This window comes from Suncus etruscus, chromosome 9 (assembly GCF_024139225.1).
Source record: "Suncus etruscus isolate mSunEtr1 chromosome 9, mSunEtr1.pri.cur, whole genome shotgun sequence".
Taxonomy (NCBI): domain Eukaryota; kingdom Metazoa; phylum Chordata; class Mammalia; order Eulipotyphla; family Soricidae; genus Suncus; species Suncus etruscus.
Window position 1 is genome coordinate 9,618,146 of NC_064856.1, and position 23,202 is coordinate 9,641,347.

Consider the following 23,202-nt stretch of genomic DNA (forward strand, 5'->3'; position numbering starts at 1 on the left):
TTTCTCTAGGGCCCTTGTCATGGCCTGTGGTCAAAGTGCAGGGAACTAACTTCTTCATGACTCTCTCTGCACTGTGCTCTAGGTTCTATACCCTGTGTCCTGTTTCAGACACTTGGATGATGCCCCTCACTACCCATGGGGAAGAGAACATCTGGCCTCTGTGTTTGTGTTTTTGTGTTGGACCATGATGCAAAAGAAAGCATTTGGAGACATAGAGGAGAGGGTGAAAGTTATAATCCCTGTCTTGTGATGCACACCAGCCTTTACACAAGTCTTCCTAGGTATCCTTACCTTAGTATTCTTAGGATTAATTTGATGTCCTTAGGAAGGAGTGCTTTCACTTAGCTTAGACCTATGCCACAGCTCTTGTTTGTAGGAAATAAAGACAGTGACTCATGCAAGTTTTTCATGAAAGAGGTTAATTATTACAGAAGCGATTACAAAATGCCCCAAATCAAAGGATGCATGTCTTTCTTGCACTTATTAATTCAAGGTCAGGCTGGTAGAATGCAAAAGAAGAGTTGAAAACATATTTAGAACTTTATTCTAGTTGCTACTTTAATCAGAAGGACAGCTTGGCTCAAAATTTGTTGAAGAAATTTCAAAGTGACTTGATTCTGGAAAAATCTCTGGCCACTGGCTGCTGAGTTTATTTTCCTGCATGCAGATCATCCTGTAAGGAGACAAAGCACAGCTGAAATTTGTCAGATCACTATAGTCTGGGCTGTCGTGATAAGCCACTGTGCTCCATTCTGCTGAGTACTACATTCCTTTCAAGGATGAGGCTAGTGAGCAGGTCATGTGGAGGAAACCCCAGAAGTCACTCTGGGGACAATAGCAACTGGAGTATTTCTGAAAAGTTCTCATGGGTGAAGCTTCAAGGATGTTGGGAGCCTTCATGCAGAGCCTAAGCAGAACCCATTTGGAAATGGTTAGAACCCAGAGATGGAACCTGGGATTCCTGCTGGGACTGGAGTCAAGTCCTTATAGAAGCTCATTTCATCCCTTGATATGAGTCCCTATGAACTTCTTGCTGAGTATTTTTGTCCTATGTAGCTAAAAATTTGTCGCTGGTCTCAGGGACAAATTGGGGGAGGGTATGGATATCAAAAAATGAGCCCACTTAGGAGGTGTGAGACAGAAGATAGTCAACTAACACTGATGCACAAATGATGGTTTTCCCACTAGATGCTTTTGTCATAGGTTTGGCAGAGATTTGGGTGCACTTGGGGGTTATTTCAAACAGATGTATATGACCTCTGAGATATGAGTTGCTTTCCAGGCATATATTGTGTATACTTTTAAGGTATATTTCTCCAAGAATGTACACATAAGGGCCTTGAAGTCCGTTTCTATCTCATGAAACTCTCACTCATTTCACCTATCTACCTCTATTCCCCTCCTCTCCCCCATCGCACTCCACCATTCCTCATCCCACCTCAGTTTACCTCACTTCACCCCACTCTCACTTCACCCCACCCCACCCCACCCAATCCCATCTCATTCCACCCTACCCCACCCCATCCCATATCATCCCATCCCATCCCATCCCATCCCATTCCATTCCATCCCTTTCATCCCATTCTGCCCCAGTGTGACCCTTTTTGATTTATTAGTGGTGTGTGTAATTGAAATTTCCATCCCTTGAACCCATTTTTTTGAACCAAGTTCTCTCAAAAGATCTTTGGGTTCTGGGACCAAAAGATGGGAAGAACGAATAAGGAGAGTCTGGGTTAATGTGGCAATGCCTAAAAGTAAAAATCTTGGCAGGTATCAGTGAGTGTTGATAGATTGGACATATGGAGGTGGGGAGAGGTAAGTAGGGAGATGGTATATGTCCCAACAGTTTTGTAGCATGTTAAAATACTTGTGTGAAGCAAGGAACCATATTTTGATTTCTTATGAAAACACTTTCTTCTCTGGGATGAGTCTTGTGTGTTAGTATTTATCTGCTAAGGGAGATGTGGGGGAGAGAGAGAATATAAGGGTTGGTGTTGGATAGAGGAGGAAACATTGTCCTGAAGGACAGAAATAATGGCGCCTCTGTACCCCATTCTCTGCTCTGAAGGTTTAAGCAATCAGTGTGTGCATTGGTAGCACAGAAACTATTTGCTTATCTCCATCTTACCGTCTTAAGTACTGTAATCTTGGCAGAAGACACAGGATGTGAGCTTAGTCCAGTTGGAAAGTTCCATTTTCCCAAACATTCTGAAAATAAAGGGAGCATCTTGTGGAAGGAATTGAAAGAAAGCATGAGCAAACTGGATCATTTCAGCCACCAGTGACAAGAGCACCTTTGGCAGGCCATGGATCAAGGAGCTCATTCTCTTGCCCGTCTTAGGGCATATTCCAACAAAGATCTAGCCTCTCAGCATTCTCAAAGTCTGCCATGTTAGATTTCAAGGCTCAAAGGTGATCCTAGGTCAAATGTGAAGAGGCTGCGCATAGAATCTGTGTTAGGAGGTAGAAGGGCATGTCTGGCTTCACTAGGCATAAGAACACTGGAAATAGGCCCTATGTTTTGTTGTGCTTTGCGTCCCTTTAGAGCTCAATGTGTTTATTATCCAGAGTGTCGGGAAGAGAGTTTGTTCAGTGATTCAACACTTTTCTTGTAACTATGTCTCAACTAGAGGGGAACAAAGTCACATACCAGTTACAGAAGAAACTGTTTTATCAACCACTGGTTTCATTGCTTCTGTCATATCACCCACCTGGAAGAGAGAGAACAAAATAAGTGTTATATCTAGTTGACGCATCAGGGAGCAAGAACTTGTACTCTATAGACTTGGAGTATATTCACAGCATCTGTACTGAAATCCCTTCCCAAATGTAAAACTGTGCCACAGAAACTCAAATAACACCACAATGTAAAAGGAGTAAAGGTAGAGAGTAGACTTTTCTCTAAAGCAGACAAAGCAACTTGCTAACACATATTGGTCACAGTAGAGTTTGCCTTACACCTGCCTCAGGAAGGCTAAGGAGGACGGGTAAGTGTATGGAAACAAAAGAACCCTTCCTGCTGATGGTGGGAATGCAAAGTGGTTCTGTTTCTATAGGAAGCAGAATGGGAAGTGTCCAGATGCTCCTAAAGAATTAGCTGTTAGCAAGAATTGTATCCTAGGAAACTTTCTGATGAATGCAAGACACAAATTGAAAATGACACCAGAACTCCTGCATCATTTCTAGCATTGTTCACAGTAATTCTGATGTAGAAACTTCCCAAGTGTCCAGTAACAGAGAATAGGACAGAGAATAAGGAACCTGGAGCTACAAAGAGCTCAAGGCTTGGAGCACACACTTTGCCTGTAGGAACACAACAAAAAAGAATTTCCCATCTTTAAAGAAGCATTTTGAAAATGAAATCAACTTACAGTCTCAGGAATTGTGCTGCTTTTCAGAGAGGTGCTGTTGAGGAAACAGAAAAAGGAAATATTATTTTCCAATATAAAATATGAGCTAAGTGTAAGATAAAGATTGTTACCCCAGTCTCCCCTGAGACTAATCAAACAATACTGAAATGAGTTTGAACAAGACAATTTCAGCCAAAAAGTTTATATTGCTTTCCTGGAAGTTTTTCTGAAGATATCCAGAAGGCCATTTCTGTGACAATTTTTGATGTCATTTTATGAAGAAATTCTTGATATTGGCCCTCTCAATGCCCAGTGTCAGTAAGGTGTGTATGAGAGAGAAATAGAGAGTGACAGAGAGAAAGTACCTTTGCAACTTGATGTCTGCCACCAATTTACCATTTTCAATTCTGCATTTATGGGAGAACCGGGCACCCTAAATCAAAGAGAAATAGTATGAGTGACCAATACTAACTTGACTAACTTGACAATACTAACTTGTGCATCAGGCTGTGATCAGACTCTGGGGCCAATGTCAGATCAGGAGCAGACACCAGCTGGTTTTACCCTGCCCCAACTCTGGTGGCTTCCCTTAGAGCTCCACAGTATGTCCATTCTCTTCCTCTGAGACACTTAGTCTTCGGGTTGGACAGTGATTCTTTCCGGAGAGCATACTATCCCCTTCTTTTTAGGGTGCCTCTGCCCCCATCACCCTCCTGAAAACCAGCCTCCTCAGTAGTCAGTACTCACTAACACCACGATGCCAGAGTCCATGCCATTCATCTTCAACTGAAACTTGAACAATGCTTCTACAATACCAGCTGAAGGGTACTTGTAGGAGAGTTTGAGGATGAAGGCCTCCATGTTCCCTTCCTGTCACGAGAGAGGGCAGAAAGGATGAAGAATTGTTCCCTGGTTGTATTAGAAAACACCTTTTCACCCATAGACTATGTATCTAAGAGGTGTCACCTTTTGGAGTGAGTGGGTAAGCAGAGCAGTTGCTGGAATGCTGCTCACCATAGTAGTTAGGACCTAAAGCCCAGACATTGCCTCAGAGACTATTTTCTTTCCTGAAGAGCAGTGGGGCTCAGGCTCAATCATAGAAAACCTGACTTTTCTCCCTCACCCTATTCAAGGCCCTTTTGTATGACCTTGTGTCACTCTGTTGTGCCTGTGTTTTCCTGGGTAGCATTCAAGGGCAGATGGTGTATGCTGCTTAAGCCCTGGGGAGGAGTGAGGAACATAACTAGGTCATAGCTATCCTGTGGCATTGCTTACAAGTGTGCTGCTTTCACCTGGATGTAGCTCTGTCTTCTCCCCACACACTTGTGTATGCTTCATGGGAGAGAAGCCCAAATGCCTGCTCCTGTAGCACTCTTAGTCCTTGATTTCCCTCACAGATGATTTTCCCTCATCTCTCAAGTGAGGACTGCATTCTTCCCCCTGGTACAAACCCACTTCTGTGGTGCTTGCGGAAAGCAAGCACTACACACCCCAATCTATAGCATTTCCTCCTATTGATTGCTCTTGGGAAGAATGTTCCAGCATCCACTGGGGTTCAACACACCTCCTGTTGAGTTTGAGTAGGCTGAAGCTAGTAGGGACTGATTGCAGGGGGCCCATATAGACAACTCTCACCTTGATATCGACCTGTGCAACACACCGAGTGACATGTTCTCTGACAGCTTTGTGGGACACGATGACGGAAACACTGTCATTTTTAGGGTGGTCCGCAAGTTTACTTCCAGAAACCCAGCTCGAGTTATTTATCCCAGAACATTTGGCCTATAAAAGCAGAAAATTCTCTGTCATGGGGAGACACTCAGCAATGATAACCCCTTGGATACCCTAACTGAGAGGTTGAGAAGGGGTGTGCCCAAGGGAGTTGGTGGTGACCATGAAAAGAATAATCACTGATTATTCTTCACTGGGTAGCCTCCCAGTGGGGAGGGTGGGCAGGGTCAGCTGTTTGGGGGCTGCAGAGCCAAAGCCCCATGAAGGGTGTTTCCAGTTCACCCACCCAGAGGTTGTATCTTGTGCCCAGAACCCTGGGCATCCAAGGCAGCCTCTTCAGGTGGATCCTGCTATTTCCTTTGTACTTCATGTGAGGCGGACTGTTGCCTGACAGACACAGCTCACACACTTACCTTTCTGACATGTTCTGGACCTGGAATAACCCTGGTCAAGCTTGGGCCCTAATTGGCAGGAAAATGTTTGATAACTTTTGTCCTCCATGAAGAACTGCCCTTCAGGTCTAGTACCTGCCATCTCTGACCTTAAAATGTAAATGCCATGTGGCAGGGAAAGGGGAACACTAGAAAGACAATAATGGGGGACCTGGAATTTCCAGGACATCTCTGCAATGTCCAATTCTTTAAATTGTCTTTAGTTTTGGTCCAAAAAAGTGAATGTTCTCATCCTTTTTGTTTCTCATAGCACCCCAACATCTACAGGCATTTCTGTCCTTCTCTGTCCATCTCATTCCTCTTTGACTTACTCATTTCCTTCTTTTTATATTCTGATTAATTCTTCTCCCTTTGTTGACAGGTGATAGTTGTATTTCTTTGTTCATGAATACATCTATACTTAGCACATGTTTAATGACGGAGTCTTCAGGCAAATTGAGGGGTTCCCTGACCTGTAGCCTGCCTGAGCTGCATTCCCTAGTTAGGACAATAGAGAGGAAATGGGAGGGAGGTAGGGTGGGGATAAACCCTGTATGTTTGCTGTATTTGTTATGGAGCATCTAGACCTGGGCTGCACTTGCTGCTACTCAGAAAATGGTGGCCACGGTTGGAAAGGCTCCATGGCCATATGTACTGGAAGTAAGTGGATGGGAGGAAGAGATCATAGGTCTGATGCAGGAGCTCAGGAAGGCCAATTCTAGAGGAATTCCCCTGTCAGGTATAAGAAGTGGGGGTGAGACATGAAGTAAAGCTGTCTGTTCTTACTGAATGTGTATGTGGCGGGCAAGTTTGGACATCTAGGGGCTACACAGCACGGCTGCAAACATGCAGAGAACACTTACACAATAGTAGACGGACAGGCCTTTAGCAGACATCTCGGTATAGGCAATGGTGTAAAGGCACATCACACCAGTCTCTGAAGAATGGAGAAACAACATGCACACCCATCCAGGTCAAAACTCCCAACCCTGGTGATCCTAGTGATTCGGCAGTGTGCCCCCAGATGGAGAGTGAGAGTATACACTAGTCTCACTCTGTATCCCACCTAGAAAGCACCTACCTCACAGATTCTTCCTGTGCATCTGCCTGAGGGCAGCAGGAAGAAGAAATGGGAAAACTATGCCCTGAGCCAATGAAGCCAAACCTCCAGAGGGAAGAAGAGACTTGCTGTTATCCCCCATCCCAGCTGCTCCAGAAGCAGAAAATGTCCCCAAATCTCTTTGCTGGGCCATCTCTGCAGCTGCAGTGCCCGCATTTCCCTCTCTCCTGAAGGTGAGAGGTTTGGAGGTTTGAGAGGCAGGGAATGGGGCTCTGGGGCCTCTTTCCTGAGAACCCATAACTCCTCCTTCATGGCCCCTGCCAAATGACCCCGGCAAGCTATTGGGGTCTGGGAGTTCAACAGAGACCCCTAGTGGGGTGAAAGGCCCATCTCTTCTGGACAGAGTCACACTGGCCAAAGAAGTGGACCTATTTCTGGGCTTCTGTGCAAAGTGTGTGGAGAGCTGGTGGCAGGTGATTGGTGGTCCCAGGTATTTCAGCCAACCCTTGCTGCCCACCTAGTGTTGCCAGGATGAGCTACTGGGGGCCTTGGTCTCCTTCTCAGGGGATCCTCAGCCCAGGGAGATCAGAGGCTGGACTCACCATTCTTGGCCGAATCGATCTCGGAAAGTAGGATGCTACAAGATGATTCTTTGGCCTGTGAATTCAGAACTCTGAGCTGTGCAGGGCAGGAAGAGCCCGTCCTTCCCACCTCCTCTGCTCCCTTAGTCTCCCAGTCCTCTTTCCTCACTGCCTTTGTGGCAGACCTTCTAGGCTCCCCTCCTAGGCTGAGGCATTGTCCTGTTCTGCAGTGGGGACTCGGGCTGCTCTGTGCTGGCTCCATGAGACCTCAGGTCCCCTCCAGCTCTCAGCAGCACCTCTAATGTGTCTCATCCTTGTCCCTGCCTCCCCCAGGGCCTTCCACAGAGCTTGGATCGGGCCTTGCCTTTCTCAGGACTTACATTATCACTCAGTTTCACAGACAGGGCCATCAGCACAACACTGTCCAAGGGCACAGGCACGGGCACAGGCAGAGGCAAAGCACTCGTGATCCTGGAAAGACAGTGCAGGCCGGTCTGAGCCTTGCTTGTGTGTTTTGAGAGCACTATGGGACCAAAGCACTTAGGGGACAGACAGGCTGCACCATGGGCCTCCTGAGGCCTTTGTCTGCCCTACTCACATTCACCCAGATCCTGCAGCATGTGGAAGGTCAGGAGGCATTGCCTACCCACTGAGTTTATCTTCCTGCACAGGGACTCTCAGATGCTTCAGATTTCATGCACCCAGATTGGCCTGGGGCCAGACCCATGCCAGAGGGGACAAGTCTGCTCACTGGATCAAATCACCATCCCTGCATGGGACTGCTGATATTTGTCACTGTGCTCTTTCTGTGGACTTCAGGGTCAGACAAAACAGGCAATCATCTGATCACTGTCCAGATAGGGCATCAAAGATCCTCAATATTTTGAGCATGCATGTGTGCGCATGCGCACGCGTGTGTGTGTGTGTGTGTGTGTGTGTATGTGTGTGTGTGTATGTGTGTGTGTGTATGTGTGTGTGTGTGTGTGTGTATGCGTGCCTGCGTGCACGCACTTGCCATCAGGCAGTTACTTACAGGGGCATATCAGTTCTTCCTGAAAACTATTGTGGAAGTAGATCAGTGGGTGAAAGAGGGCTGGGTTATTCTCTAGCTGCTGTGTGTGGAGGACTGGATGGTTTTTTTTTTTTTTTTTTTTGTCTCTGACATGTGGATGAGGCAAAGTTGTTGCCTCAGCAAACTAGTGAAAGGAAATGGCAAAAGTAACTATAGGAGACTGGGTAAAGAGAGAGAGAGAGTGAAGGAAGGTGTCAAGAGGGTCAGTGTCATTGCAAGAAAGATCCCTCTTTGGGGCCTCTATTTATTTCCCATCTGAGTTTTGGGGATCCCCCTCGCTCATCTCTAATGGTAGAGAACAAGGGACTTGGTGGCTGTCAGGAGAGTGGGGGCAATAAATAAAGAAGGTTTCACATACGTTTCCACCAGCTTGATGGTCACTTTTTTGACCTCCATGGTCTTCTGCTCGACTTCGAGTTGGACAGTATTGTTGGTGTGGTCATGTGTACTGGTGATCATCATTGTTAGGTCGAGTTCTACCTGGAACCCAACTGCAGTGATCACAGCTCCAGCGACTCTGTGGAGAGAGATGCAAATGAAATTAGATGGTCTCCTTGGTGTCCTGCTCAGGTGAAGTGACAGATAAAGGGGAAGAGGAATGTTCTCGAGGTAAACTGAGGTAGATCAGGAACGAATTGCTGGCTGGGTGTCTATGGTAAACTCACTCTTCTCCCCATATCAAGAAATGCCTGTTCCAGGGTTCCAACACCCCTGCTGAATGGGGTGAGTACAGGACAGGAACCCCTCCATGGACAGTGCCAGTTCTGATTCCTCTGGGACACGAGGGACAGACCTGAGGTTCTTCAGACCCAGCTAACTGTGGGGCTTTGCCAGGCCTGTGAAGTGAAGTTGGGGTCCCTCATGCTATGTGTCTCTCTGGGAAAGGCATCATGCCTCAGAGGGCAGGTGCTGTCCTTGCTAGTGTGTGTCCTGGGCTCGCCTGTTCTCTGTCCCTCCTGCACATGATTCACACTATGTGTGGGTCTTTCCATGTCTTCTCTCTGGGCCTGGCCCTGTGTCTGACACAGCAGGGCTTTCCCTCAGCCTGGGTCCGAGGGCAGGTGCATGCATTTGCCTATACTCGTGCTTCTGAGATGGCTTCACCACTGTCTCCCCGGCCTGCCTGAGGATACAGTGGGCTGAATTCATGGGGATGTTGCCATACTGGCCAAGTAGACATCCACAGGAGACATGTTCTTGGTGGTTTGTCTAGAGTCTACCTCTCTGCTCGTTTGGGCAGGACTCACTGCAAAGTTGCCATTCTGCCTGGCTGTCACTGCCTGCGAACTGGCTGCTGGTCTTCCAACCTGCAGTCAGAGAGCTGTGGCCTCACGCAGGCTGAGGGTGCCCATTCTAGGAGACTTTACCCCTTGGCTTCTTCCTGGCTCTGCTACTCAGGCTTCGAGGTCAGTCTCAGCCATCCCAGGTGGGGAAGGGGAACCTGCTCACCCTTCAGACTGCACATCAGCGGTGGCTGTGGCCTGGACTTCCACCCCGTCGTTTGTCATCGAGTACTGGATGTTCTCTACGGTGACTTTCCCCACTTTGAGTCTGCAAAGGGACAGCATGAGAGGTCGGTGCTTGTGCCAGAAACTGGCCTGGGCAACAATAGACGCTTTGGAGCAGCCAGAGAACAAATCAATCTGCCCCCCCCCCCCCACCCTGGCACACCCCAGCACACTCTATCCCCTATTGAGCAATCATGGCCTGAGGTCTCTGCAAGGAGACCCCACTGGAACACAGAGCCAAAAGATGCTTTTAGGAAATGGGGTACCCTGTCCCTGGGATTGTCATGCCAGAAACTCAGCGTCCACAATAGCAGTTTTCCTTGTGTGGGAGGGATCCAGCCACACTCAGGGAGAAACTTACGCCAACAATAAGCCGCTCACATCCAGGCCTCCCTGGCCACCTGAGGCCTCAGTGGGGTTGTCGGATGGCAACACGTTGCTGACGAGGTCAGTGGACGTTTTAGTCAGGCCCTTGACTTGGGAAACCACATTGCCCAGGTTCTTGCTACCTGCACTCTTCAGCAAATCTCCAACGGAGCCTGTGAGCTTGGAAGTCACACCGGACACACCATTACTCAGCACACTTTTAACGGGTCCTGGTCCTGGGATGTCGTTGACCTTTGAACTCACTTGTCCTGTGAGTTCGGAGACAGGCTCGGCAGCAGCCGCACCAGGAAGGAAACTAGATACAGGGCTGGCCAGGGCCTCTGTTTCTACAGGTGCAGGAGCTTCAGGGGCATCTGCGTTGCCCTTGGGCTTGGCGGCATCCCCCTTGCCCAGGACATTATCCAGGATTTTCAGGTTCGTGAGGGCGTCCAGGGGCACCAGGCTCGGGATGTCGAGGCCAGTCGCTGTGTTCAACACCGAGCCCAGGACCCCAGCCAAGTTCACGTCTGAACACTGGACCAGCTCCTCGATCTTCTGGGGCATGGTGCTGTTCAAGTCTGCAGAGATTCAGGAGATGCATGACCTCTGGCCTGTGCAGGCGGAAGACAGAAGACCCTCCCTGCCCCTGGGGATGGTGGATCTAGGCTTTGTATAGCTTCTCTTCTAGCACAGTGACCCTTTACCACCTTCCACTAGTACAGCCTGCTTTGACAGAAATCTTTACTCCCTAGGGCAGGCCCCCCAGCAGCACCTTCCTTACAGTACTTTCCATGGAAGTGCTGAGCAAAAGCAGTAGGTCCTAGACTGGGTTTTCCCTCTGAGGCTATAAACCTATGTTGTCAAAACTCTGTCCCTAGAGTCCAGTAACCTGGGCCAGGCTCTATCATCTAAAGATCAGGTCTCTACTTATGCAGGACTGAAAGTAGGTCTGAGCCCAGTCTGAGCCCCATAGAATCCCAAGGCTGTAGTACCTTTTTCACTGTTTCCAAGGCCTGCAAAAGGGCCTGGAATGATGTGGTCACTGAAGGATGACAGGAGAGGGGCAGAACACAGGTGAGAAGGAGGGTACAGAGGCACAAAGCAGATTCTGGCAGGGGAGGCCCTTGCTCCCTGTCTTTTTTTTTTGGGGGGGGGGGCCACACCCAGCTGTGCTCAGGGGTTCCTCCTGGCTGTTTGCTCAGAAATAGCTCCTGGCAGGCACGGGGAACCATATGGGACGCCGGGATTCGAACCAACCACCTTAGGTCCTGGATCAGCTGCTTGCAAGGCAAACACCGTTGTGCTACCTCTCTGGCTCTATGCTCCCTGTCTTGACACCCATTTGGACACAAAGAAAATGATACGGACAGGGCACACCAGGAGATTTCTTTATACATACAAGCAGAGGGAACAGAAATGGAAAATCATTTTTCAGAACTGCATAAGCCATCCCAGAAGGTATAAAAATGGGTCTGTGGGGAAATAGGGAGCCCAGGACTTGGATTCAAAAGAGGAGGATCCATCTCAGCTGAGAGGCTGTGGCCCCTTGCATTCAGATCTGTGACTGGGCTTTCCTGCCCACTCTCCATTCTGCCATGCCCATGGGACTGATCTTTGTCCTCTTACAAGGTCTCTTCTCTGTGTAAATAGGGAAAGAACCTTATCCCACCTACTCTCTCCCCCTAGGATGTGATGGGGACACAGCTGCTGCTGTTTGAGACCCTGCTTAAACTTCTCTATGTGTGGCCCAGTTTGAAAAGGTAGGGGAGGGCAGAAGAATCTTGCTAGAAGCTAATCAGCACTGTAGGCTGTGCATGCCAAGGTGAGTTCAAAGGAAGGTGGGAGTTCTGTGCCCCCATCCTGATATTCTCGGAGATCCAGGTCGTGGCTGCTGAAGCCTTTCATCGAGCTCTGTGGGCCTGTCTGCATCTGTGCTGGCTGACTGCTCCTTTCCCACTCTCCTAGATGCCCTTCTCAGAGAATCATGACATCGGGGACAAAGTGGAAAGGACATGGAAGGAGATGGACACGGACACCAAGAGAGGGTCTTGATATGTCTTGCAAGGGACTGGGTGGTGACTTTAATTTCCTGTTCTCCACTCATGGCCCAGCAGGATAAGCTGACCTACTGTGGATTTCAGGGACACAGCAATGAAAATCTGTGATCCCTTCTGGCACAGGGGCCTGGTGGTTGGTGACAGGATATCATGGGTCCCTCATGACCAGGCAGGTTATTCTGGCAAAAAGCTCCTTTCTCCACATACTGTTACACCATGTCTGAGCATATCGGGGACCACAGACCAAGGCACAGTAGCACTGTGGAGCTGGTCAGAAATGCAGGGTCTCATATCCCTCTTGTCCTGCTGTGTAAACAGTCAGGAGTGGGCCTGAGCAGCTGTCACCAGGCTCCCACTTCCCACTTTAGAAGTGTTTGTCTAGAGATGGTGCAGCTGATGTATGGCTTGGCTATGAGATGTGCTTTTGGAGGGAGATGTTGGGGATGAAAGGTCAGAAGGTACTCACATTCTTGTAACTTTTCAGCTGACAACAAGTAGGAGGCCATGACAGGACATTTGCCTCTTGCACTCCCAGCAGGATGCCCTTTGGGAGGCTGCCCTGTTGGGCTGGAAGGCTTTGTAACAGGAACATTGTGGGGCGGATCGAGAGCAGCTACAACGGTATCTACTGGAGGTTGGTTGACAGGAAGATTGTTAAGCACTGATTGTGGCTCTATCACTCCTGCCAGGAAGGCCAGGGTGAGGACCGTGGCCCCGAGGGTCAGCATCCTGGTGGCAATGTCTGCAAAAGAAATCTTGTCACACACCACCCTCACCTCTCACCATCCAGGGTCACTATACTATGGTGGCTGTGGTCAGTCATGGGTCTTTGCTTCTAAGCAAAGATGTTACCACTACTTGGTGATTCCAGCCCCCAAATCATTTCAAGGGTCCAAATTTCCACCCATTGCCATGGCTTTTTCTGTTCAGCCTAAAGATGTCCAGAGTTTTGAGGCACCTGCATGAGAGCTGTTCTGGGCCTACCTTGTACAGAGGTCTATCTCAAGGGTCCACATCCACCTACCAAGTTTCCTTTCTTGTAGTTGCCTGGAACTGACTCAGTAACTCTTGGAGATCTGGATTATTGTGACTGGTAGGAACATGAAGGGTCTTTCCCAAGCTTCAGCAGGGGCCCAGGTAGAACTGTCCAGTCCACATAATTATCTGTAACTGGCATTCAGGGATCTCTCCTGTGTGGATACATGTTTGGGGCCAGCCTTTCTTTGCTCCCTAGAGTCCCTTCCTGTGTTGGGCACATGTAGTTCCCCTGTGGGGAACATGTGGTATCTTTCCCTTGGGCAGGTTTCCCCAGAAACATAGTTGAGTCATGATCCTTTAAGTGATGATTCTTTGAGTATTGAGCTAAGCCACAATCCTTTGAGTGATGATCCAGTGACGAGCCTTTTAGTCTCATCACTGGCATGTGCCCATCTGTCACTACTAGGAATCTAGCACTGCACACATTGCAGTGTTTCTCTCATTGCTGTATCTTCTGTTCTATCTTCCTGTGGGCTACACTGGGGGTGATCTTCCACCCTGTATCATGAGGAATCTGAGCTTTAGAGGAAAGGCCATGAAGGCCATTACCCAGGCAGGAAGGTGCCTTTGACTTCTGTTCCTGCTGTGAAATTCTCTGGCCTCACTTTCCTCCTCAGCAGCTGAGTCCTTCCTTCCCAGGATTCTCTTCATTTTTGTCTGACTAATTTTGGGATTTGGGTAGGGCATGGGGTTTGTATCTTAGTCCATATTTCCAGAGGAAGCAAGTAGGCTCTGGAGTTTCTAGGTGTTTGCCACATGAGGACCTAGAACCTTGTCCCCTTCTCTTTTACCTTGGTCTGCAGCCCAGACTCACCTACCTGCCGTGTGCAGCTTCTGAAGAACCAGGATTGTGGAAAGGGTGAGAGAGTAACTGGCAGCTGTGGTGGACTATTTGACTTTTTACTCCTATTCTCTTCTATTTAACCTCAGCTCAATAGCCATGCCTTTACCCAGTCAGTCTCATCTGTGAGACTTGGATTTTTTGTCTCAAGGGATGCATCTGTCAGGAGCCCTGCCAGGAATACCTGGTACAAAGCTGGGTCTGGGTCTGAGCAGAACCTGTGGAAGATGCAGGTCCACATGTCTGCCAAATTTTTATATCCTGGACTTGGGGCTGCTGGTGGGCACCGCTGGTGTCAGTCACGTTAACTCTCGGGAGGTCCCAGGCCAGGGAATACTCCAACATCCCTACTCTGGGGTGCCCTATGCTTGCTCCTCCTACACTTTCTTTTCTTTGTGGATTTGCTTCAGGGGGTTCTTACCTTGCCCTCTGGTGAGAGTTTGGTGTGAAAGGTGAAGTCTTCCCTGCTCCTGTCTGGCTGGGAACTATTGGAGGGAAGGCTTTGTCCCATTTTATAGGCCACTGTTTCAGGGGAGAGGCGTCAGATGTGCAGAGACGAGGTCCAAGGCTGCTGATAAGGGGAGGGCGTGACATAGGCCAACTTCCAAGATCAGCACCTACTAATGGCTGTGACATTTGTCTCTGAAGTTCATGTTAGAATGTTGGAGCTCCTTCTGAAGAACTGCCGGGCCATCTCTGTCCTATTCTTAGAAAAATATCTTCCCAGATATGTCAGCCTTTAGCTGTGTGGGTTTCTTTGTGGGAGGCAGCAGGGAGGGGTCTGATTGATTGTGCTAATCTTTGGAACATCCTCTGTGGTTTCCAATTCCCGGACCCTTTCTAATGTCAGCACTACAAATCCCTTTTGTGATGCCACATTTTATGCCAGATGCCATTGATTAGTTAGTTTGCCCAGACTCAGTATGGGGAACAAGTCAGGGGTACAGAACCATTTGTGGCAGGTAGATGCGTAGTGAGAGGGTCAGGCATGAAAGCAGCTTGAGGTTTTGGTGAGGGTTCTCACTTTCTCCAACCCCCATTGATCTTTCTGAAGGTCCATGGTCCAGTGCCTAAATAGTCTTGCAGGCTGCCATGTGCTCATTGGTGCTCCAAAATTTTATCTAATCTCGCTTCCCTCTTGTTCTCCATAATTCTAGAGCCTAGTGTTTGGACCATCATCTTCTCCTTTGGTTTAGGAAAGGCTTTATTATTTCTAGATTTCCTATCTCAAGTTTGTGATTATTATTATTATTATTATTATTATTTTGATTTTTGGGCCACACTTGGCAGTGCTCAGAGGTTACTCTTGGCTCTCTGCTCAGAAATCACTCCTGGCAGGCACGGGCGACCATATGGATGCTGGGATTCGAACCAACATTGGTCTTAGGTCAGCCACTTGCAAGACAAGTGCCCTACCACTGTACTATCTATCCAATCCCAATTTTGTGATTATTTGTGCCATGTTTATGCTATGTGTGTTTATCTCAGTTATACAGGCAAGAGAGGGAGAGCTAGAAGATCATGAACACAGATGCCTTTTCCTCTTCCACCTCTTCCTCCTCATTCTTGTCCTCTTTCACCTTCTCCTCCTTTTCTTCTTCTCTTCCTCTCTTCCTCCTCCTCCTCTTCTCTTCCTGCTTATTCTCTATTCTCTTGTTCAGCAGGGATTGGGCTGCAACCCTTTGTGTTGGCCTGAGGGCTCTCTTGAACCCTGACCCTTAAAACACTATGAACTCAAACTCAGTTGCCAAAGGACACATTTGGGGTTCTGCTGAAATATCAGGTGCATAGAACAAATGGCAGTTGACCTTTTCACCAAGGCAGAATCTAGAGTTTTAGGTATCATGATAAATTGATGACAAAACCCAAGTGTCCCGGATTTTGTTTTCCTTGGATATTTGAGGGAAAAGAGTCACCTCTATAAAAAAAAATGGTGACACCTGCTAGAGATTCTGCTTGGGTTTGGTGTCTCAGTAGTTCTTTGGAACCAAAGAAAAAACTTGGCTTCAGAGGTTTTGACAGATACATCTGGTTGCCACTTTCTGGTCATTTGTCTTTCAGTCTTTATTGTCATCAGAGGTGGGCAGCCATGCATCTACTGATCCAGGATGCACACGTATGAGTCTCCTGCAGTTGAAGAACAGCTGAAGGCCTAGACACAGGGACTATCTGTTGCCAAGCTCTTAGTACTTTGTTCTGCTGACTTTTCAAAGACTGGGATGTTCAAGATTTTACTTCAATCACAATATCTGATGATAAGACAGGTACCAAATTTTAATGGTCTTACTGAATATGTTCCAACAGGATCAGGATTTTGACATTTCCTGGAATCTTTTGATGACATGCACACAGCTGTGTACACATTCATATTTTTCATCTCAGTATGCTTTTCTGTGTCTCTCTTATCTTCTGGAACTTCCCATTGATTTCCAACTTGCCTTCCTTTTCAATTATGACTTTAGTTCATCTCTGACTTTCCAGTAATAGAAAATACCTGTATCTCTGGCCATTTCCCTTCCTAAATATTCTCACTTACTGGGACAATTTAGATTAAGTTTGCATTTCTAAGCCTTTGATGGTTCTATCTGCAACTTTTCAAAAGTAGTTTGTAACAGGAGACCAATATTCTGTGCAGGTTTCATGATCAGACACAGATGGAGATGAGTCCTGGTTCAGTTATCTACTGATGCATGTCCTTGTGATGTTTAATTTTCTGCATCCTAGTTAATTACTCTTGTAACAGGGATATTACTGTGTTGAGCACAAGGCTTCTATGGGGATGAAATGAGTTAAATCATGTCACTTGATTCACAGCAAGCATGACAAATGCAAACAATCCATTTTTACTGTCCTTAGAATTGTCACAATGTTTATAATAGCTACTTTCAATGTTCTCTCTCATCTTTTGGCCAGCTTTTATCTCATTTTCCAAGATTATTACTACATTTTGGGAACTAGTCACATCTTTTTATGCAAGAAGAAAATATGGGGGTTTTGGTTACATTCTTTATTCAAAAATAAATAATTTACTCTAAATAATCCTACCAGAATGAAGGCAAAAATGAAGGCAAAATGTAATGTTACTCTAAAAAGTTTTATTTTTAATGAGAAAACTGATGTTTTTCAACATGTTCTACTGTAATTAAACATGTGAATGAACATGGATTCCCAGGTTTCAAAAGTTCACTGATTTGCTATAAGACAAGTTTTCTGATGTCTCTGCTTCTTATCTACCCAAAGGTCCCAGAGATGTTGATCCAGTGTTCCCCCTTTATCCTCTGCTTTGTATGTCAAAGCTGAATATCTATATGTGAAGAGGAGCTGTTTGTTCCTTTTTAGAGGGACAAGAGAACAGTGTGTGCGGTTTTTCCTTTGCCTCATGCCACTAGCCTTCCACGGTCATGCATTGTTACTGGAGAGGAGTATCATTTAGAGATTCAAATAGCTGGATTCATAGATCCAGATATTACTATTGTAGTATTTGCCTAACGATCCAGCCAAACTATGTTTCTTATAGGAGAAAAATAACTGTGCCTGATATGGGCACAAGAGTAGTGTTATGGAAATCAAGATAAAACTTGACTCATAGGACTGCAAAAAGTTACCAAATACCTATCAATTAATGCTTAGAAAATATTTCTCCACCCCTTACAATTATCTGCTGTGAGCCAATTCTGTTGCAGTTTTCAGTGCCTGCAAACAGATCCTTCGTGGAGTTCGGGAAAAAATTCCACGGGGAGAGAGTGGGCACACAGAATGGTGAATGACGGAACAATATTGTAGAAATGAATGAGACCACACAGATTGCATGGGGACTTACGTCTGAAAAGACGAAGACAAATTTATTTTTTGAGCCGGCTGCTTTTAAAAGGCTGAGGCTTGGAATGTAGGGTGCAAATTCTTGACATCAAAGAAACTGGGAAAAGAATGGAGGACCCTGGCTTAAATTAGCATATTAAAGAACCAATACTGAAGGTGAAAAGGCAGTTTGTGTTGGGTTTGCTTTGTTTTTGGGTAAGCAAAAGGGAAACAGGTAATTTTCAGGGAAGTGGGAAGAGAGAGAAATGTTTTAGAGTTTTGGGGGAAAACTGAAAATTACCTTGTTTTGAGTAAACAGGGGAAAACTGAAAATTGCTTTACTATGAGCTAAGTTTTGGGAAAAACCTGATCTTGGTGCCAAAGTAGCAAAAATCACAGGGAGCTGTTAAGTGGGAGACTTTTGGCGGGATTTGTACTGTCCTCCTTTGTTAGAAAGAATTTACTAAGGCCTGATTTTTAATATTGGTTAAATATAAAGAGAGAGATAGTTACAGCCACTATTGGAATTATGGCCAAACAATCCACGCAAAAGGTCAAGTGATTTTGACTGCTCTAAGCGGGTCTTTTTGGCAATTAATTCCTTTTCAGGAGAGCACTATACCTTTTGGGTATGTGCCCCTCCTGAGTGGGATGTGGCAATTATCTATCATAAACTTCAAAGCTGAAGCATCCCCATTCTTATCATCTATGTTTCAAAGAAGAGATGAAACAACTGTGGTTCAGAGAGCTAAAGTGACTCTCTAAACATGGCAATACCAGGATTTAAGATCCAATATGTCCAACCCAAACTTCTTTTTTTTTTTTTTTTTTTGGTTTTTGGGCCACAACCAGCAGTGCTCAGGGGTTACTCCTGGCTGTCTGCTCAGAAATAGCTCCTGGCAGGCACAGGGGACCATATGGGACTCCGGGATTCGAACCAACCACCTTTGGTCCTGGATGGGCTGTTTGTAAGGCAAACGCCACTGTGCTATCTCTCTGGGCCCCCAACCCAAACTTCTAACTTAGCCCATGACATCTGTCTTCTTTTTTGTCAGTCAATGAGATTTCTTTTAGGATTAGGCCACATTAAACTTGTTTTGTTCATCCTTGTCTGCACTTAATGTACAATTACTATTGAACAAGTAAATAAATAGAATGTGGATAGCTTAACCTGAGTTTTAATTTTTCTGTTAAATAGGCTAGCCTGCTTCTCCTTCATAGGGTATAGGGGAAACAGATACAGTAGTAACTGTAAGAGCCTAGGGATCATGAGAAAGCAGAATATAGTCCTGTCAAAAGGGATGAGATTTTTGAATTGAAAACCAGTGCCCACCTTTGCTGACTGAATCTGGAAGCAATACTAAATCAGGCAAACTATTCTGCTTTGGCACTGACAGAGGGTAAACACAAGTTCTAGCAGGCAGCACAATTCTGAGCCATTTTGGAATGAGAAGCAGACTACAGATAAATCCTACCATTCTCAAGCCAAGGATGCAGCATAGCCTGAGTGGTATATGCCTGCCTGAGACTAAAAAAAACCAACCCCCTCCTAACCTAATCTGGTAGTTGAGGTAGTGGAGGAATGAAACCATGCAATTAGAAAGAGGTTTCAGAGTCTAAAGAAAGCAGGTAACAGACTTATCATTGTCTGTTGTGCCCATGTTGAGTCTTTGTTTGAGCCAAGACTTTTTGTTTGGAGCTTAGGTCTGGTTCTATAGATCTGATTTTAGAGGAGGTCTATTGGATACTTCCAAGGTTGTCTTGAGTAAGGTCATGTCCCAGCCAATATAAGGTCCTAGCAGATACTTGGTCTGCTTGGTGTTATAGGTGCCATTGAATGTTCCTGACCACAAACTTCCTATACTCTGGTCAAATCTGTTGGACACTGACATTATAGCCACTGTTAGATACCAGAAACTTGGAACTCAAAGATGTTGTACTAGTCTGCTGTTCTTGGGTATGATATGGAACTATAAATTTCCAGAAGTAGTCTAGAGTGACACAAAGTTGGAACCACATTTTTTAGGAGAAAGTAGTGTGAATCATAGGTTGTCAGACCTGCATAAAAAGATCCTCATCCTTATTCTCATATTTCATCAGACACAACAAGAAGCAGATGGATTCACCTGTAAAAATAGACAAATCAAAAGAACTCCAGCACACAAGAACACTTTTAACTCCCTGACAGAGGATTCAACGTGACATGACTGTAATAATGATATTTGTTGTGTGCCAAAGTGATAGTACAGCAGGTAGGGCAATTCTTTGTGTGGAGCCAACCTGGGTTTGATCCCCGGCACCCCTAGAATCCTCTGTGAATGTCAGGAGTGATTCTGAATATAGAGACAAGAATAAACCCTGAGCATTGACAGATATGGACCCCCCCAAAAAAAACAAACAAAAAAAGATGTTTGTGCTATCAAAAGCTCAGAATCATGATTAGGAGCTGACATCTTCTGTTGTTAAGAGGCCATGAAACCATCTGAAAGGGAATCGTGACCTAGATGTTTCTATCTGAATACTGCTGGTGGTTTGGCATTTAAGTTTCTGAAATTGATTTTTGTGTTCACTGAAAAACATTCTTTTTTTTTTTTTTTTGGTTTTTGGGTCACACCCGGCAGTGCTCAGGGGTTACTCCTGGCTGTCTGCTCAGAAATAGCTCCTGGCAGGCACAGGGGACCATATGGGACACCGGGATTCGAACCAACCACCTTTGGTCCTGGATCGGCTGCTTGCAAGGCAAACGCCGCTGTGCTATCTCTCCGGGCCCTGAAAAACATTCTTATAGATCTTTTTAATGTTCTTCCTTGCTCATTAAACTCAAAGAGAAAGGACACCTTTAAAATGCCAATTTTTATGGTAATAACATCCAAAGACAAAAGAGACAAGGGCTAGGAGTAACATCCATGATAGGAAGCAGCTTACCTACCATGAAGGGACCCTATGACAATGCCAGTTGAAAAAGACCATTCTGGACAAGAACTGGTGCTGAAAGATAAAGTGATATTCTGATACCCCTTCAGTAATAATATTGTAGACCACAGTTTATAAAATGGAAAAAGGGAAGGAGAGAGTTGTGGGGAAGGAAGGAACAAAGGAAAGAGAGTAGGAAGGAAGAAAGGGAGGAAGGAGAAAAGGAAGGAAGGGAAAGAGAGGTTAGGGTTAGAGAGAAAGAGATAGAGAGAGAAGGAAAATATTCGCCACTGACTACGGGTTTAATTCTCAGATATTCAAGATATGGGTGTGGGCCAGCACTGTATACCCCATATACCCTGGTCTTTCCCCTCTGCCACATGAAAACCCAGCAGCTTCTGCCCACATCTGCCATCTTCTCAGCAGAAAAAACGGCCCAACTCTTCTACTAAGCTCCAAAGAAAATAATGTCCTTCAATTGTTTTTTTTTTTTTTTTTTTTTTTTTTTTTTTTGGGTCACACCCGGCAGTGCTCAGGGGTTATTCCTGGCTCCAGGCTCATAAATTGCTCCTGGCAGGCACGGGGGACCATATGGGACGCCGGGATTCGAACCGATGACCTCCTGCATGAAAGGCAAACGCTTTACCTCCATGCTATCTCTCCGGCCCCCTTCAATTGTTTTTTATAGAGTCTGGTCGATGCTGAAGGCTGTGTGTAGCCTTCACAAAATATTGTGGAGGCAGATTCTTCTTTCTAATCGACTTCTTAGCAGTCCACAGTACACTCGACATTCTCTGACAGAAACAGCCCAGCTCCACAACTTAACCTTATCACACTGCCAAGTCACCAATTCGTTCCAGATCTATAGATTCTGCTCAAGTGGCTGCACGACTCCTCAAAATTTTATGGTAGTGTCAGCCTAGTCAAATCGCAGCACCCCTTTAGGGGAAAAGTCACACAGAAGACCAGAAAGCTCAGTGAGTCTAACCAGAAACACAGAAGGCTCTCAAGTAGCACCAGCCACAGCCCAGTAAATCCTCCGATGATGATCAGTAACAATATTGAGTGATATAGCAATTATTTTAAATTGATCCTTACTGATCTAAGTTTTGATCATTCCATTTGCTTTTGTTTGTAACAAATAATATAAAGTAAATTTGTTGGTGCCGGCAAGGGCATAGGCTATTGTGGTGAGTGGAGAACTTGGGGACACTGGGACACTGGATGAAAGAAGGTCACCCTGGGGGTGGGATTGATGGTTTTTTAATTATCTTTATTTAAACACCGTGATTACAAATATAATTGTAGTTGTATGATTACAGTCATGTAAAGAACACCTCCCTTCACCAGTGCAGGATTCCCACCACCAATTTCCCAGATCTACCTACTCCCCACCCCACCCACACCTGTACTCGAGACAGGCTTTCTTTTTCCCTCATTCATTCACATTGTTACGATAGTTTTCAGTGTAGTTATTTCTCTAACTGCACTTATCATTCTATGTGGTGAGCTTCATGTCATTAGCTGCACCTACATGGGAGGATGGGGGGAAGTAAGGGTTGGGACTGAGGCAGTAAAAGATTAGAAATGAGCTTTGTAGGGCAGTATTATGGTCCCAATACAAGATGGATATTATGGATATATAGAATATATGCACACAATACTATCAATATGAAAACAAAGAGAAAAAATTTCCACTGACTGTCCCAATTTAAACCAGTGCTAGAACAGCCTGCCCTCCTCCCAGAGTGCATTCCCATTAATGTAGGGAGAGATAGGGGGAAAGCCTGTTGACCCCTATAGAGTCCACCTAGACCTGTGCCCAGGGAAAGACTGAAGTCTAGGGGAGAAAAACCCTATACCTGGCAAGAGCTGGTCTCCAGAATCAAAGACGAAATTGGAAGCCAGATGTCTGCCCGCCCTCCTCCCCATGCACCTCCCCCCTGGAGTATGGAGGGAGGGGGGAACCTGAGGAGCACTAAGAGTCCACCTGAACCCACTTCTGGCCATCTGAGCTGGCACCCAGGGAAGTCCTGGAGTCAGGAGAAAAAGACAAGGATGGCTGGGGGCCTGCCAAGCCTCCCAGCACTCCCCAGGCTAGGGAGAAAGGCTAGGGATTGATGTTTTAACAGTTAATGCCTGAAACAACTGTATAATGAACAACTTGATAAATCACGGTGTTATAATAGCAAATTCAACAAAGAAAATAAAAATGCCATAGAGGCAGGCAGGGGGTGGGGGAAAGAAAACTGGGAACATTAGTGATGGGAAATGTATACTGGTAAAGGAAAGGGTGCTGGAAAGTTATATGACTGAAACTCAGTCATGAACAACTTTGAAATAGAATGTTATGGTGATTCAATTAATCTTTTTTTAAAGTGTATGACTTTCCTCTTTTTTTTTTTTTTTTTTTTTGTAATTTAATGTAGTGTGAGGGCCATCAGGGCCACACCTGG

General features: G+C 46.0%; 2 protein-coding genes across 2 annotated transcripts in view; both read right to left on the minus strand.

Moving 5' to 3' along the window:
- Window positions 1-668: 668 nt before the first annotated feature.
- On the minus strand, window positions 669-10,663 carry LOC126017559 (vomeromodulin-like). The gene is made up of 12 exons (XM_049779496.1): window positions 10,095-10,663; window positions 9,675-9,776; window positions 8,584-8,742; window positions 7,534-7,624; window positions 7,175-7,229; window positions 6,376-6,449; window positions 4,986-5,132; window positions 4,098-4,220; window positions 3,716-3,783; window positions 3,372-3,405; window positions 2,651-2,711; window positions 669-673 (listed from the first exon to the last, which is right to left on the minus strand). The coding sequence occupies exons 1-12, from the start codon at window positions 10,661-10,663 to the stop codon at window positions 669-671; spliced, it is 1,488 nt and encodes a 495-aa protein (XP_049635453.1).
- Window positions 10,664-11,890: 1,227 nt separating this feature from the next.
- LOC126017560 (uncharacterized) overlaps window positions 11,891-23,202 on the minus strand; it is a 43,741-nt gene continuing 32,429 nt past the window's right edge. Inside the window, exons 17-22 of the mRNA XM_049779497.1 lie at window positions 19,892-19,959; window positions 14,457-14,557; window positions 14,145-14,253; window positions 13,009-13,087; window positions 12,623-12,898; window positions 11,891-12,069 (exon numbers count right to left, since the gene is read on the minus strand). Coding sequence (XP_049635454.1) covers window positions 11,891-12,069; window positions 12,623-12,898; window positions 13,009-13,087; window positions 14,145-14,253; window positions 14,457-14,557; window positions 19,892-19,959 — 812 coding nt within the window. The remainder of the gene's footprint in view (window positions 12,070-12,622; window positions 12,899-13,008; window positions 13,088-14,144; window positions 14,254-14,456; window positions 14,558-19,891; window positions 19,960-23,202) is intronic.